The 16,435-nt window shown below is 44.5% G+C and overlaps 1 protein-coding gene across 4 annotated transcripts in view; it reads left to right on the top strand.

The window, feature by feature from the left end:
- The first annotated feature begins 437 nt into the window (after positions 1–437).
- The window catches only part of MYB (MYB proto-oncogene, transcription factor), a 28,942-nt gene continuing 12,944 nt past the window's right edge, over positions 438–16,435 (top strand). The window contains exons 1-13 of one of the 4 annotated variants that reach the window (XM_082049715.1): positions 438–676; positions 4,542–4,659; positions 6,244–6,315; positions 6,979–7,071; positions 7,469–7,689; positions 9,222–9,456; positions 10,280–10,360; positions 10,759–10,863; positions 12,173–12,430; positions 13,482–13,847; positions 15,443–15,585; positions 15,986–16,100; positions 16,187–16,312. In XM_082049715.1, coding sequence (XP_081905841.1) covers positions 654–676; positions 4,542–4,659; positions 6,244–6,315; positions 6,979–7,071; positions 7,469–7,689; positions 9,222–9,456; positions 10,280–10,360; positions 10,759–10,863; positions 12,173–12,430; positions 13,482–13,847; positions 15,443–15,585; positions 15,986–16,100; positions 16,187–16,312 — 1,956 coding nt within the window. In that variant the 5' untranslated portion in view covers positions 438–653. The other 3 variants (XM_082049714.1, XM_082049717.1, XM_082049716.1) reach the window with 3 other exon arrangements.

Here is a 16,435-nt window from a genome sequence, read left to right as displayed (position 1 = left end):
CGCCCCCCGAGGGCTGCTCTGGCCCGCACACCACGGAGGGAGTGGAGCAGGTGCACCTGCCAGCAGCGAGCCCCCGTCCGCGGGAGGCACATACGTGGCCCGGGGGTTGTCGCCGATACACCGGGGGGGGCCGCGCCGCCCCACGGAGCGACTCTTCTTCCCCACTCGCTGTGTACAGCCCGGGAGGGGTAGGGGGGGCTGCCCCCCCGGACCCCGACGGCTTCATCAATGAAAGCGTCCCGCCGCCGGGATGGAGGCTCCGGGCGCGCCGTCGAGGGGCTGCGGCGGTGGCGCTGGGGGGGGCCCTGTGCGGCGGGGCGGGGCGGGGCGGGAGGGCCCCGTCGGGCGCGCTGCCCCTGTCCGCCCGCCCCACGCCCCGCCGCCGCGGCACGGGCCCGCCGCGCGGCGCCAGGCGCCTGCGCACTGCAGGGGCGCCAGATTTGGCGGGAGGGGGAGTGTCCAAGGGCCCTTTGTTTGATGGCATCTCTGTTTACAGAGTTTACTCTTTAATCTCAACCTGTTTCCTCCTCCTCCTCCCGCGGCTCCTCGGCACTCCCGTGCGCGGCGGCGGAGCGCCTGGGCACAGCCCGGCAGCAGGGCGCGGCGGCGGGCGCGGGCTCCCCCGTCCTCCTCCCCCAGCGGCCGGTGCGAGCATGGCCCGGAGACCCCGGCACAGGTAACCCGCTGTCTGCGGGCGGGGGGCGGCCGGCCCCGCTGCACTCCGCTCCGCGCCTGTCAGACGGGACGCGAGGCGGGAGAGAGGGAAGGCAGCGGCGGGAGAAGGGCTTTCCCGGTGGACGGGGCGGTGCGCGGGCGGGCAGCCTCCTGTCCTCCGCGCACCTGGGCTACTCCGCCCCCGACCCCCAAGCGCAGTGCGAAGCACCCTCCTCCCCGGCGGCTCCGGTGCAGCGGCATCCCAGAGGGACGCGCCGCAGAACCGCCGCTGAGCGGGCGTCCGGGCCCCGCGCCCCACGGCTGCCGGACGCCGAGGTGGGGCCGCGGGGTGCCGGGGCGCGCAGCCCGCAGGGGCCACCGCGGAGCCCGGCGGGGCTGCGCGCCCTGCAGCTGAACGGCAGGACAATGTCGGGTTGGCTCGGCGGCAGCAGGTAGCGCGTCCAGTCTCATTCATTCATTCATTCCCGGCGGGATGGGACGGCAGGTGGGCGGCGGGCACGGGGCTGAGCTCCCTTCCTCGTCTTTTTTTTTTTTTTTTTTTAATTTATTCTTACAGTGGAGGCCCTTTTGCCCTGGGGAGAGCGGCTTTCTGTCGCGGGGGTAGTTGCGCCCAGCGGAGCTTGGCTTTTTTCCCGCACACGCCGTTCGTCACATGCCGGAGCGCGGTTGCATGTGCAGGCAGCTGCGGGGGCTGCGGGTCCGACGGGGCGCTCGGCCGGAGCTGTCAGCCGTGCCCACCTGCCTGCCGCTCTCCCGGGCGAGGGCGACTCCCGCCCCGCCGCGCCGCGCCAGGGGCCGGGGGCGACGGTGCCCCAGGAGCATCGGGCTGCACGGGTCGGGACGGGACGAGTCGGGACGGGACGAGACGGGACGGGGGGGCAGCGCCGCGTGGCTGCGTCCGTGCCGCCGCTGGCGGGCGGGCGCACAGAGCGGGGTTGTTGTCTAATTAGCCGCGGACGGCGGGTCGGACACGTGGAGGCTTTTTTCTCTTTCTCTTTGCAGTACGGCATCCTCCCCTCTTCCCCTCCCCTTTGGCTGGCCGTGGCAGAGGAGAAGGTCTCAGCCCTGCCTTTCCCTGCCCGGCTATCGGCCCCGTCCGGAGGGATTTGGGACGCGGAGTGCTTTTTTTAAGGAAGAAGGGCTTACGGCAGCGGGCCGCTGGGCGAGCGCTGGGCTGTACTTTCAGTGTCAGAGCCGAGGTGTCGCTGGGGCTGGCGGTGAATCACCCGGCCCGTCTCTCCCGCAAGAGAGGGACAGTCGCCGCCTGCCTCGCGGGCGCCTCCCGCAGGGACACGGCGCTCCGCCGCCCCGGGCTTGGCCGGCAGCCCCGCCGCGGCGGCGCGGGCTGCAGGGGCGGCACGGCGCGGTGTCTGCCTGCCCCGCGGGGCGCGGAGCGGAGCTGAGCGGAGACAGCGGGGCCGCCTCGGCGGGAGCGGGCGCGGGCTCTGCCCCGTGGGGCTGGTGTCCGAATTCCTTCAATCACGGTAGCAGCAGCGAGTCATTTCCTCTCCGCCCCCTCCTTTTCTTTCTTTCTTTCCCTCTCCCTTTTTATTTATTTTTTTTTTTTCTTTCCCCGTGGATCGTTGCACAAGTCGGTTGTCCGGACAAAAAGCGCCGCCGCTGCTGCTGGGGGAGCGCCGGGGGAGCGGCGCCAGCAGGCGGGGGCTCTAGCCCTCTTCCCAGGCCGGGCGGAGCGCTGCGCCGTGCCGCTCGGGGGGGGAGGCTTCGGGGCTGGGGCTGGAAGTGAATAATAATAAAAAAGGTTTAGAGCAGCGCTGAGGGCCCGGTTGGCTGAAGCAGCTACCGGGCGTCCCGAAGTCCCAGGGACCTTTTCTCCTGCCGGGGAACCCAGGTAGTACAGCGGCTTTGGCTCAGTGCTGCAGTGCCGGCAAGGCCCCGGTTATTTAGATAAACCGGTTACATTATTGGCACCACACTAAAATAGTTTTAACCTGTTTGCCACTGATGTTCTGCTGCAGCTGCAGAGCAGTGTTTCTCTGCTGTGTCTGAAACACATTGCTGTGCAGGAAGCATCACTGATGGATGCATACCTGGTGCTTTTACAATCTGTGAAACTCATTTTCAAAATGATACTTGGAAACTGAGCCACAAAACTTCCTTTGGCATATGGGCAGTCGCACAGCTGTCTCTGTGTCACTTAGAAAAGTGAATCTCCTTTGAGCAGTGGCGGAGGAAAGAGCTGTGTTTGTTGCAGCTGGAGCGTGTGAGCTTTGCTCAAGTGCGCTGCCCTGCTGAAGCCCAGGAGGCTCCAGCTGCCAACGAGATGTTCGCCTTGGCGTGCAGAGTTGGAGCTGCAGTCAGCACTTCCCCCAAATGGTTACGTGGGCCGGGGAGTAGGGAGTGAACCGCGGGGCCAGGCAGGCTGGAGGGCCACAGCACCATGGGGGTGAGTTGAGAGTGGTAGCGATGGGCTTGGTGGGTGAGTCAGGGGCCACCCGGCAGAGGCTCTGGGAAGGCCACACACATCACAGCAGGCTGTGGAAAACTTCCTACCTACGTGTAGCATAGTTCTCATGTCACATGCCACAGGCCAGAAAACAGGGTGGAAGATGTAAGGTGTGATTAACCCAGTGTACTTTAAAAGAATATATGTTTAACAGCTTGCATTTTGGAGGTGTTTGCATCTTGAGTAACAGCCTCCGTGCTTCACTGCAGCTTAATTTTAAAAGTGATTACCTGAAAACAAGCTAACGGGATGAACAATGCCTGATAATTTTATTACAAAATAACTTTATTTTTATGTCTTAGTCATACCTTAATGTATCACAGCATATCATACTATCAGATATATCACAGTTTTTAGTCTCGCAGCATGGCATTGTCTCCTTTCTAGCACTTGTGGTTATCATCTCTAAGCTGAAGTGTCAGAACTGCTGCTCATATCTTAAAAGTTGGAAATAAAATATTGCCCACCAGAAAGACAGCTCTTGTTGCAAAACTCTTTTAAAATTTTTGTTAACTGAGTAGGGCAAGTGCTGTTTGTGAAAAGAGTAACAGAGTCCTTTTTACCTGTAGATAGCCTCTGGGGAAATCCCTTAGTCATGAACTAGGTGAGAAGCAGAGTATTTCAAAAACAGTATGAGGTATGTAGAAATGGAATAGAGGTGATGAAGTCTTAAGTTAAAGAAACCGACAGTATAAAAAGGTTCAATCATTCAGTTGTTGGTGGCAGGATATTGAATATACTTGTCCTCAACCCTTGTCTGTCTAGACCCATAAATGGCAGGTACATTTTATATTAGAGCCTATTGCATTTTAATGCCATCGCTTACTGGCTTTACTTAATTACAGAAACTTTTACCTTCACATATAGGGTCCATAACCATATTCTCAAACAAAATTATTATTGATAAACTTTTTGTATTTATACATAGTCTGTTTTACTTGGGAATGATACAACTATCCTTTATTAAGCACACAAAAATGCTAATATTTTTCAGAATGTATGGCACGAGTTAAAGATTTTGAACATGTGCTTGTGTAATGGACACAGCCTCTAGTTCTCTTTATTGTCCCAAACATTGTATTTTAATTTGAAACCTTCATTGGTTGAAAGTTTGCCAAATGTGTAATTCACCACTGATCCAACAGTAAGAGCAGGTCTAAACATGCACAGTAACACGAAGGTTGCCAGCCCTTTGCTTGTATCTGTGGATACCAAAAACAGCAGAACCAGTTCAGAACACTAGAACAACAGAATGCAGAACAAAATCTTGTTGTGCAAGTTTTAAAACTTTTATCTATGTAACCTTTGTAAGGATTGTAGTGGGTTTTTTTGTGCTTTGTAATTAAGTAGCTCAAGTCCTCATGTTCCTCTCTGTGTTTCACTGTGTTTCCTTCTGCAGTATATACAGTAGTGATGATGATGAAGATGATGTTGAGACGTATGATCATGATTATGATGGTCTGCTTCCCAAGACCGGAAAACGTCATCTAGGAAAAACCAGATGGACCCGCGAAGAGGTAAATTCGAGTTCATTCATATCCTGCCTGTAAAAAGATGGAGAGAGCATGGATCACATTCTTATCTGAGTTGCTTACCTGCAAACTAACTTCAGCACCAGTCCCACGTGCATGAATGAAGAAAGTTCCAACCCATTAGCTACATTCAGTGTTTTATTTAACTTTAAGGGTTGTTCTTCTCTTTTAAATAAATATATAAACACATTTTTTAATATCCACCAAGGTCTGTGTTACAGGTATGTGAGTCTCTGTGTAATCCCTGTTGGAGAAACAGATTAAGAGTTACCTGCAGCAGTGCTTGATTGTCACTGCTGCCCCTTTTTGTTTGAAAACAGTTGCTATGCAAGAACTGGTGTGTGTTCAGTGTCCCACAGCAGCAAACAACTGTGGCAGAAACTGCTGCAGTCCTTTTGTGCTGTTTGAAATTTGCACTTTAATTGCAGGAGTGTGATTCTGAGTGGAAATAAGTTGAAAACTGGAAGAAATAAATCTAGCAGTACCAAAATTGAGCATTGAAGATGTATTTTGTATTTGAAGGTCAGGATGTGTTTTAGCCACAGTAACCTTGCGCTGACTTTCTGATTAAATTGTGGTATCAAACTCTGTTGCCAGGTGGCTATCCTCTGGCCATTTAACTGGTTTGAGTTTATTATGAAATACATTAATACAGTTCTTAAGTTATGTTTTGACTTTCTCCTCTCTAACAATGTTTGTTGATATATAAACAATTGCAGGTCACCTCTTGCAAGCATTTTTAATTTCTTTTTTTAAATGGTGGATGTCGTTGTGATGTGGCCTAGGAGGAAGGGATGGCCAATGGCCACTTTTCTTCCACATGAACTGGGAGCGTACTGGTAGGCACTAATCAGGGAAGGGGAGGGTTGTTCCTCTCCTCTTATCTCTAGGGGCAGTTCTCACTCATCTTACACTATCTTGATCTTTCCCAGTACATGAGATTAGGTTTTTTTTGTCTTTAGGTTCTGTATTTCTGGCCTTATCTTTAAAAATACTGGACCAAATTTTTTGCTGTTGCGAGTATGCAAAATTCCCTCATAGTGATCAAGAGCAAGAAAGGAGCCATTAGTTTTATTGTGCATTCATTTTACATGGATAGGCAATGAGCAAATTACTGGAACACCCATTACTTGCAAGACATATAAAAACTTAATACTGTGATTTTCAGAGGTCCCAGACAGCTGGGTGCCAGAGTGTTCCTGAATTTCAATGTTATTCTGATACCTGTCATCTAAGTGTCCATGCCCTTCTGTAAATCCAGTGCAAGAATAACAGTTACATTGCTTTGAGCAGTAAAATGGGAATGTATAATGTGAGTCAAAGAACAGCAAAGAAGTCAAGTATTTTTTCCTGCAGCACAGTAAAGAACCTACCAAAATCTCCAAGAGTAGAAAAGACTCATTTAGACAATTAAAGGTATGAGAAGACTACAGACCACCACCACTTGCACTCAGGAAGCAGAAATATGTGCATAAAAAGCTAGAAGGACACAACTTTAAAAAATGTATATTTCATTTGCATTATAAGATATTGTGATATTAATGATGTCTGTTTCTTTTATTGATTCAGGATGAGAAGCTGAAGAAGCTTGTGGAGCAGAATGGCACTGAAGACTGGAAAGTCATTGCCAATTTCCTTCCTGTAGGTGGATATTGGTTTCTGTTTCCAGTTCTAGTGACAACCCTTTATCAGAGGTTTCTAAGTAAGGGAAAGGGGAGTGGTTACTTTATAGTTACATTTTTGCAGGAGATATAAAACCTCCACAGATGAAGACCTCAGAAATCTAGTTAGAATATTGTGGAAAACCTTACTTTCAATTTTCCTTTCATTTCTCAGAAAAGGCTGGAAAAAATCAAGCAAGCAAAAATGGGGAGGGTGGCAGGGTGTTGCACAGTAAATGGTCAATGCAATGCTGGAACATAATGTCTAATCACAGAGAAAAAATAGCTTTGGTGAATTGTAAGTATGCTTTAGAACATAATTGCTTTGTGAACACTTTGTTGTAGAAATACTGCATGTGAAAGTATGACAGCTATTCTGCAGAAGGTGAAGATTCAGTTTGTGTAGTTTTGGTGTGATACAGTCCTAACTGCAGAAATGGTGGAAATCTTATCTGGTTCTGTGAGCAAATTGAGAGTTGAGCACCTTCTTCTCAGACCTACTATTGTATCACTCCATGTTGTTTAGTAATAGTAGTTATCAATTAAATACGTTGGGAACAAGTGCGCCTACATAGGAGCATTCTCATTCTACATTCATCTTGTCTAATGAATGATCTACTTTGCGCATTTTGCATTTCACTAGAATCGGACAGATGTTCAGTGCCAGCACCGATGGCAGAAGGTACTAAACCCAGAACTTATCAAAGGTCCGTGGACTAAAGAGGAGGATCAAAGGGTAATCAATTTTCCTTTCCATGTGATTAATGCCTTACTAGCAGATTTCATGTGTTTGGGCAAAACTCCTAGAGCCTTTGGTGGTCTTAACACTAATATGGCCAGAGACAATGCTTAGTAGTTGCATAGTGCTTTCTATACAAACTACTTAATCTTGCTTTACAGCATTGAAATGTAGAATTATATGTAGTCTAGAAATACTTTAACTATTCCCAGATTTTTCCTCTTGGTTAAAAGTATAAATGGGAAGTGGGGAACCTTAAATATGTGTTGGGTTTACCGTGGCAATTTTGAGAAATGTTGTTGAAAATATTGCTCCACCACAGAAAAAAAAAATAAAAATCATTGATTCATGATGCATTGTTAAATACAGGCAGTTTTTATGTCCTTCTTTGAAGGTAATAGAACTCGTGCAGAAATACGGTCCAAAGCGCTGGTCTGTCATTGCTAAGCATTTGAAGGGAAGGATTGGAAAACAGTGCAGGGAGAGGTGGCACAACCATTTGAATCCAGAAGTGAAGAAAACCTCCTGGACAGAAGAGGAAGATAGAATTATTTACCAGGCACACAAGAGGCTGGGAAACAGATGGGCAGAAATTGCAAAGTTGCTGCCTGGACGGTAATGACATATACCTTTAGCTCTTAAATAGGAAACAAGGAAAAAGCTGCAGGTCTGAGCAGCCTGTTTCAGTTACCTTGGGCTGCACATTATAAATAAAAAAATCTTGGACTCAAAACCTGGAAAGCCAATGACATCGATGTGTATTTTTCTCAGTGTGGAACTGTGCTATTTGAACAGTACATGGAACAGTATGCTCTTTTTACATGCTTTTAGTATTTGCCGTAAGTTAAAAATCCCAGTAACTAGAGCAAGCCAGAAACAGTGTCCTAAATGTCTGAGCAATTTTATTTGTGCTTGCAGTAACTGTCAAAATTTAAATTGGTTTAACAGTGAAGGATCAGGCTCTACAAGTGGATCATAATTTACATTCAAGTAAGGGTATGCTTTCAACATGAAATCCAGTCTGTTTATTCAAAGTGATTTAAGAGAAGGCTGCTTGAAAATATGTAATTGCTCCTGAATCATCCAGATGGTTTTGACCTGTAAAAAATCCACGTATAAAATAGGAGAAACTGACTTCTTCAAACTCTGGTCCTGGAAATACCTGTCTCGCTGAAAACTTATGCACAGCTTGCATATAATTTCAGATATTTAGTGTCTTACTTGCCCTGTAGTAAAAGTGACTTAACATAAAGTGTAGCCAAACATACAATGTAAGCAAGGGGCAGGTTTACCTTCCCATTTTTTTGGCCAAGCATCTTCAAGATCTAAATATAATGCCTAAGATGATGATACCCTTTTAAGCAGGCATTCCCTAGACTGCTTTCACCTTCTAGAGGAAAACAAGAAAGGAATTAACTCTTGGAAAGTTTTTCTGTAGCTTTCACACACCACAGATACGGCTTTCAATGATACTATGTGGCAATGTTTTTCAAATAGAGGAGCTTTTTTCTAAGTGTACTCTTGAAGTCTCACAGACTTGATAAGCTTGCTTTTTCTAACTCATTTATGTGAGAATTTGAATCTCAGTTTTTCTGCTGCCATGAAAAAATCACAACAGCTTTGTTTACTGAATTTGTGTGTATAGCTTGATGTTGTCATTGTCTAGGTGGCCAGTTGGAAAATTGCTTGAAGGTTAGTCTTTTCACAGCTGTTCTCTGCAGTCTTTCTTTCCATCAGTAAGATAAAATAAAACTCCATTGCAATATTAAGACTTAGGAAGATGATGTTGGCAGCCCTTTAGGGTAACCTCAAAGGGGTTAGCCTTTGCTGTCACCTCACCTCACCTCATGGGAATGAGGTGAAGCTGAAGTTAATAATTTCTTAGAGTTTGAGGACCTCAGGCTTAGAGATTGCTTTAAAAAGTACATAAACAACCATAGGCCCTATGTCTTTTTCCCTACCTTTTATACTGAGCATCTTTCCTGAGAAGTTGAGAGTAGCATTTGTAAAGGTGGGAGCAGGAGAAAGGTCAGAGAACAGCTTGAGGTTTAAACAGAAATGCCAACAGCAGTTTCCTGTCCATTAATCTGTCTGAACTGGAAACGCTCATTTTTAAAACTCCTCAAATGTATGTGTTTCTGTTGTAGAACTGATAATGCCATCAAGAACCATTGGAATTCCACCATGCGCAGAAAGGTTGAGCAGGAGGGCTACCTGCAGGAGTCCTCCAAAGCCTGTCACACCTCAGCAGCCACCGGCTTTCAGAAGAACAACCACTTGATGGCTTTTGCTCACAACCCACCTTCTGCACAGCTGCCAGTAGCTGGCCAGCCCCCACTGAGCAGTGACTACCCCTACTACCACATCTCTGAGCCACAAAACGTAAGCGCCTGAAAATGTCTGTGTGGGGGGATTGTTTTGATTTGTTGAATAGGTGGGTGCAATTTAGCCATAGCTGGTTGCAGGAAGCATGGAGTGTTTTTTCCCAGACTTGATGGACTTGTGTGTGTTTGATGTCAGGCAAGGACTTCTTTGACTTTGGCTTCACTCAGGGATGAAAATAAGTATATTTCAAATTGATTGCCAGCACTCAGGTAGTGGAATCAGGTTTGGTGTTCTTAGTGTCTTGTAAGCTTGTATGCTTCCAGTACTGTTTCTTATGGTGGTGAATATTACATTTCTTGAAAATCAGTTGAATCTGGTTAATTCTGTGTTCTATGTCAAAATATCCCACGTGCCCTTCAGTAATATTCTGTTTGGGGGTCACCTGTTGGAACCAAGTATACAAGTATTGTTTTTAATAGGATTCCTTTTCTATTAGTGATTAATAATGAAACAGGCTGCTGCTTCAGACTGCTATATTGTAGAGTTTTAGATGATAATAAATTGCATCTTTTGTATTTTCACTTCAATTTAGAAAAAATCTTACAAAAACATCTATAAATTATTCATCTTTTCTCATTCAGGAAGTATAGATATTTCATATATGAATTTTCTTTCTTCCTCTGTAGTGCTTACTGTCATTTTCATAAAAAACTGTTCACTTTTCTTGTAAACGTTGAGTGGGGTTTTTTTTTCTATTTCATCTCTCTAGATTATAAATATTAAGTACCTAAAACCAAAGTATGTTTAACACGAATTCATAATGCAGGCAGACAGTATGATAGAAATAATAACTTTTAGTGTCTTTTGTTTTTTGGTCTAGGTCCATGGTCAGATCCCATATCCAGTAGCACTGCATGTAAATATTGTCAATGTTCCTCAGCCAGCTGCTGCAGCTATTCAGGTAGATAACTTGAACCTCATTTCAAGAGCCAATTTGTTAAACATTTGATAAGTCAAAATGGAGATATTGTATATTAAGAAAACATTTTAGTGTAATAAGTGTGGTGAAGAGAGAAAATGGGGAAGGTGGGGGAGTTCTAACATAGCTAATAATTGCTTTTTCTGAAGTGGATTTAAAACACAGTAGTTGGCATCTGGCGTGGTGGCTTTCACTCTCCATTTCAAATGTCTATACTGAAATTCAGCAGCGACATTGGTAGTGGAAAACACAATTGGTGTTTGTTTCATCTTTGAGTCTAATTTGGCTGTTACAACCACAGGACGGCAAACCACGAGCGTGTTAGTTGCTACATCCTATCAGACCTTTATCTTTTCTTTTCCCTTAACTCTTAATTTCAGAGACACTATAATGATGAAGACCCTGAGAAAGAAAAACGAATAAAGGAATTAGAGTTGCTACTAATGTCGACTGAGAATGAACTGAAAGGGCAGCAGGCATTACCAGTAAGATTGTCACTGTGTGCTTGGACGGAGGGATAGCAGCATTACCCCAGTGCTTGTCTTTTTAACTTTTTACTCCCCTTCTGCCTTCGATACTAATCAAGGCTCTATATTTCCGTTTTGAAAGGATGAAACATAGCACATATGTGATCTGTATTTGCTTCATAAATTCTTTCATTGGAAAAAGCAAACAATTTGCAGGTATTGTACTTTGCAAAGTGGGAGCAGGGCTGGACTCCGTAATGTGATGTAATATTGGAAACATGATGATTGTACAAAAAGGAAAAATCCCACTTCTTAAACCAATGGGATCTGCATTTCTGAAAGTGTGCAATGGTTCATGTGATGAAAATGTAGTGCCTGTACCTTAGATCTTTCTCCTCTGTTGTATTCTTTCCTTCAGCTGTGTTTTATACACTTTGTACGCTTCAGACTTGGTGCATGTTTGACAGTTTGTTTTACTTCTCCATATAATGTTAGATTCTTCATAACTGCATGTGTGGAGCAAATGCTGGCTATCACACTTTGCTGTATATGCCATTGGATGTTACTGTGTGAAAACCCTTACGTAATTCTTTAACACCATCACCAAAGCCAAGAATCCTCAATTCATTTTTGAAGACAGGTGATAGCCAGCAGAGTCTTTTTTTGGGTAATATTTAAATTAATAGTAAAACAACTGCATGCATGATACGTTAGTTTGGCCACTTTTTAACTTTAGTTAATGTTTTGCAATTTCTTCTGTTGCATGATCACACTGGAAAGAAACTTCTGTTAATTTGTTCTTCTGCTTTCCTAACCACATTGATTTGACAGCCTCTTCATTGCATTGGTGTAAGCTGTAGTATTAGACAGGGATAGAAGAAGAAAAGGAGATAAGCAAACAAAAGCAACTCTAACTCTTAAACCTTTTAGCCTTCTACAGTGCTGAACGCTCAGTAGGGAAATCCTGCCATTTCTTGCTTCTCACAGAAAATGACTTGCAGATACTTTTTGAGCTTTTGGAGTAACACAGTATGAATTGATAATGTGTTAGTAATGATAAATGCTCATAATCCTGGAAGTAAATTATGAGGTAACTTTGGGATAACAAGAACAACGCCGATATTACTTAAAAACGAGATCTTGCACTGATGAAAGGAAACATCTTGACAATAATTTCGTAGGCATAAGCTTTTAGATGATGATGCAACTACTTTTATCTTTCCTCCAGTGGTATCTGGCACTTTGTGCAATTTCATTGCTAAGTTCCTTCTGCCTTTTTTCCCTCCACTTTTCTTTCCTTTTTTTTTTTTTTTTCTTCTTCCTTTAGACACAGAACCACACATCAAACTACCCCAGCTGGCACAGCACCACGATTGCTGACAGTACCAGGAGCAGTGGTGACAATGCACCTGTTTCCTGTTTGGGGGAACATCAGCACTGTACTCCATCTCCACCAGTGGATCACGGTTCCTTACCTGAGGAAAGTGCATCCCCTGCACGGTGCATGATTGTTCACCAGAGCAACATCCTGGATAATGTTAAGAATCTCTTAGAATTTGCAGAAACACTCCAGTTAATAGACTCCGTAAGTAGACTTGCTGCCTCAGGTGGATTTGTGTGTGGTCAAGGAGTAAGGGGAGAGGAACTGGGAGAATCCTAAATGTGTTTCTTTTTTTTTTTTCCGAGTAACTTCTAGTTGCTACAAGATCTGAAGCTTAGCTTCTGACATAACAAAATGTGGCTGCTTATAAATTAAGCCTTCAAGTGTGGATGCGTATGCTTTTTGTGGGTGTATCCCTTTCCTGCTGCATCTTGGTATGGGAGTGTGATTTTTAGCAATCTTCATGATAGGAGCTTGAAACAATCTCTCAATATTGTCTCCTTAAAATAAAATCAGAGACACCATGAAAGATTTTAAACAATGAAATGATACTTATTTATATTTGAAGTGACACATGCCGTAGGTTTATGTGTGGCTGCTCACATATCTGCATCATTTTCAAAAGGGTTTTGTTGCAGCTTCAATATCTGCTTCTCGAAGTTTAAGGAGCTTGCCCTGGCATATGTGAGGAACTGGAAACATGCATTTTAAATGCCAGGTAGCTGATTGACATTGACACGGGCCTTTTGTCACTGAGGTCTCTGAGATACTATGTGTAACAGAAGTGGCAGGTTGAAATACGCTTGCTGATGGCACCCTGCTTCAGCAGCAGAGGTGTCTGCTTCACGCAGTGTCACGTCGCATTCAGCACTTCCAGAGCAGATGTGTGGGTTAAGGGGAGACCAGTCTTGGTTTCGAGCCCAAGGCACTCATTTTTTGCTAGCAAAAGGCACTGTCTTCATACCAAGCAGAAAAACTCTGGGCAAGTAGATAGTAAGGACGTCATCTGACTCATTGTTTCTTCAGGGACTCAGTTGCCAACAACACTACTAAGATGTTAGACAGTTCAATGTGATCACAGTAAATATTGAAAACATAAATAAGCATTCAGTGTTACTACTCAAATAAACAGGGTCAAGCTGAACTGAACTGGGAAAGACTGTTGTTGTTGGTTACGGGCATATCCTAGCACTGTATTTTCATGAGGTGGCACCATACACTGTCTCATAGCTCCGTGCCTCCCACATTGTTTCAGGATCCTTCATCACGGGGTGATCTCAGCCGTTTTGAATTCTTTGAAGACACAGACACTTCGGCTAGCAAAGCTCCCTCTGGCAAAGTCACACAGCTTCAGCAAAGAGGGGCCAGTGCTTGTAGCCCTCAAGGACAGCCCATCACAAACTTGAGTGAAATCATGTCGAGTCAGGGTTCTCCTGGCTCACCAAAGTCCTTATCTGCCTCACAGGGCAGCGCGGCTCCATGGGTCCTTCTTCGCAAAAGGAGAGGGCACTCCAGCCCCTTAGCCAGTGGCCACGGTAGCACCTTGGTCCTAGCTGACGTCAGCAGCTCAACTCCTCCTAAGCGCTCCCCTGTCAAAAGCCTGCCCTTCTCTCCCTCGCAGGTAGATCAAGACTTCTGCACAGATGTTACTAATTCTCAAAAGTCACCCCAGCCTTAACAATTTAGAAACTAATCCTTTGGAACAAATGACTAATTACCGTTGTGCTTGTTGATTTCGCTCCATATTTGAATCTTCTCACTGCTCTTAGTTTTTCCTGCTGGGTTTAGATTATCAGCAAGCTAACTGTCGATTCTTTTATTTTAAATACATCTGTGGGGCTTGGGTTGTTTGGTTGTTTGGTTGGTTTGTTTGTAGGGGAATCATTTTTGCAGGGGAATATGATTGCTTGCTTTGCTCTTGCTGTTAACTCCTTCAACTACTAGAGTTTAACATTTCTGATCATTTGTAATACTTTCCATCTCTGTCCACTTACAGTATGATTCATTGACCTAGAAAACCCCAAACTGCATTTAAATAGCATTCAGGTTGTGAGACAAACTGACAACAACCAGAAAATTCAAATCACGGCTCACCATCCTCAACCTGGGCCATGTGGTGTGGAACGGAATAGGAATGAGGAGGAAAATGGCCTGTTAAAATGGCCTGGTGTGCACTTCCAATTTTGTGTTGATGGTTGCTTTGTTTCACAGCTGTAGCACTATTTAAAACTGTTTTGGTTTTTTTTTGTTTGTTTGTCTGTTTGTGTTGGTTTTGCCTTGATTTGGCTTTAGTCCTTGAAGTCAGAGAAGGACTATTTCATGAAGTATAGTAAAAGATCGCATGTAATGATCTCCCATTAGATTTGGGGTTTTAATCATATATATCGTTTATCCTGGGAAATCTAAATTTTCTTACATGGCATGTTTTTATAAAGTGTATTTTAATCCCATGCAAGTTGAGTCTAGAAGGGAGTGTGGTGAATAAAAGATATCACTGCATTAGAGATTTGTTGACACTAGAAATGGAAACAATATTCTAGGTTACTAGGTAGAAATAATGCAAAAAAAAAAAAAGCAATTTTCTCCAAACTAATACTGCCACCTCCTTTTCAGTCAGCTGTTTCCATTCCAAAACACTCCACGCACCCTTCACAGGTGGCAGTTTTCATTTTACACTGTGAAAACAGAGTATTTTGTTTTGAGAGAGATGATAAGAAATTTATTTTCCTGTGACACACACTTTATTTACTGCCTTAAAAGCACCTAGATTCCCCATATAAATATTTTTGAGTTTAGCCCCATTTCCTATGGGTTTATTCCTGAAACATCCCTTATTCATTTTCACCCAGTTTTCCTTGGGCACACTGCTTTTAATATTAAGTAAAATTTATTTGCAGAAAATCCAAATCTGGCTTTTAAGTTTTGGCTCTTAAATTGGTGAAGAGTGTTTCTCATTGAGACAGAATATCACTTTATAATTTCCCCCTCTAGAAATGCTCCTTTTGGCTTCCTGAGTGCTCCAGCCAAACCGCTGGTTATTGTTTTGCCACGTATTCAGGTACCCCACATACACCTATCCGCACTGTAGGGTCAGGAGGATCACTTATGTCAATCAGAAGGAAATAATTTATTTTTCTTTTGTTTGGTAATGTCAACTTAAGAAGTCAGCCTTGTAATCTGGATGCTCCTGTTGATATTCCCTTTCCCTACCTGCAGTTCTTAAACACCTCATCCAGTCATGAAAACTTGAACCTGGACAACCCTGCGCTAACTTCCACGCCGGTGTGTGGCCATAAGATGGCTGTTACCATGCCGTTCCACAGGGACCAGACTTTCAAAGCTCAGAAAGAAAACCATGTGTAAGTCTGTTATTATGTTGTCTTGTTGGATTCATGAGGGTTCATTTCTTCAGACTTGCACGCAACTGAAGTCCTGGGTCACTGCATGCTTCCTGCAGAGTTGTTTGCTAACATATTCAGATTTTTCTTAGTTTGGAGTAAAACTTGCACTTTATAATTGTGGAGGTAGGTTATTAGTACAGAACAATCATGTATATAGACTCACCAGGCTTTTAAATGAAGCCATTCCACCTTATCACAGTTAAATAAATGTTCTGCCAGGAAAGCAAAATGGATTATAGGACTGCAAGAAAATATTTGTGTGAGTCTTACAGCAGCCATAGACTGTATGCATGTATTTCTGTAAAGAGGTAATATTTCCAAGCCTGTTCCTTTGAAGTTTTTCTCTCTCTTTTTAAAGTTTCAGAACTCCAGCAATCAAGAGGTCGATATTAGAGAGCTCCCCAAGAACACCCACACCATTCAAAAACGCACTTGCAGCTCAGGAAATCAAATATGGTCCTTTGAAGATGCTGGTAAGAAGGAAACAATGATAAAAGTTGCTTTGATATTAGTGCTGAGGGATGTTCTGGGACTTGGATGTAACGTTTCTTCCTTTCAGCCTCAAACTCCGACTCATCTTGTAGAAGATCTGCAGGATGTTATCAAGCAGGAGTCGGAGGAATCTGCAATAGTGGCTGGGCTACATGAAAGTGGACCCCCTTTGCTGAAGAAAATCAAACAAGAGGTAAATCTCAAACTTACCTGAGGCAATTTAATTCAGTACTCTTTGCTGAGAAACTTATACAAATACCTTTTCTGTTAAATAGCTGTGTCTGTTTTACTTTCATGTGAGCCCCAAGATCTTAGT

The sequence above is a fragment of the Streptopelia decaocto genome (assembly GCF_964273445.1).
Source record: "Streptopelia decaocto genome assembly, chromosome: 3".
In the NCBI taxonomy this organism is placed as follows: domain Eukaryota; kingdom Metazoa; phylum Chordata; class Aves; order Columbiformes; family Columbidae; genus Streptopelia; species Streptopelia decaocto.
This window is presented reverse-complemented; position numbering and strand designations above follow the sequence as displayed.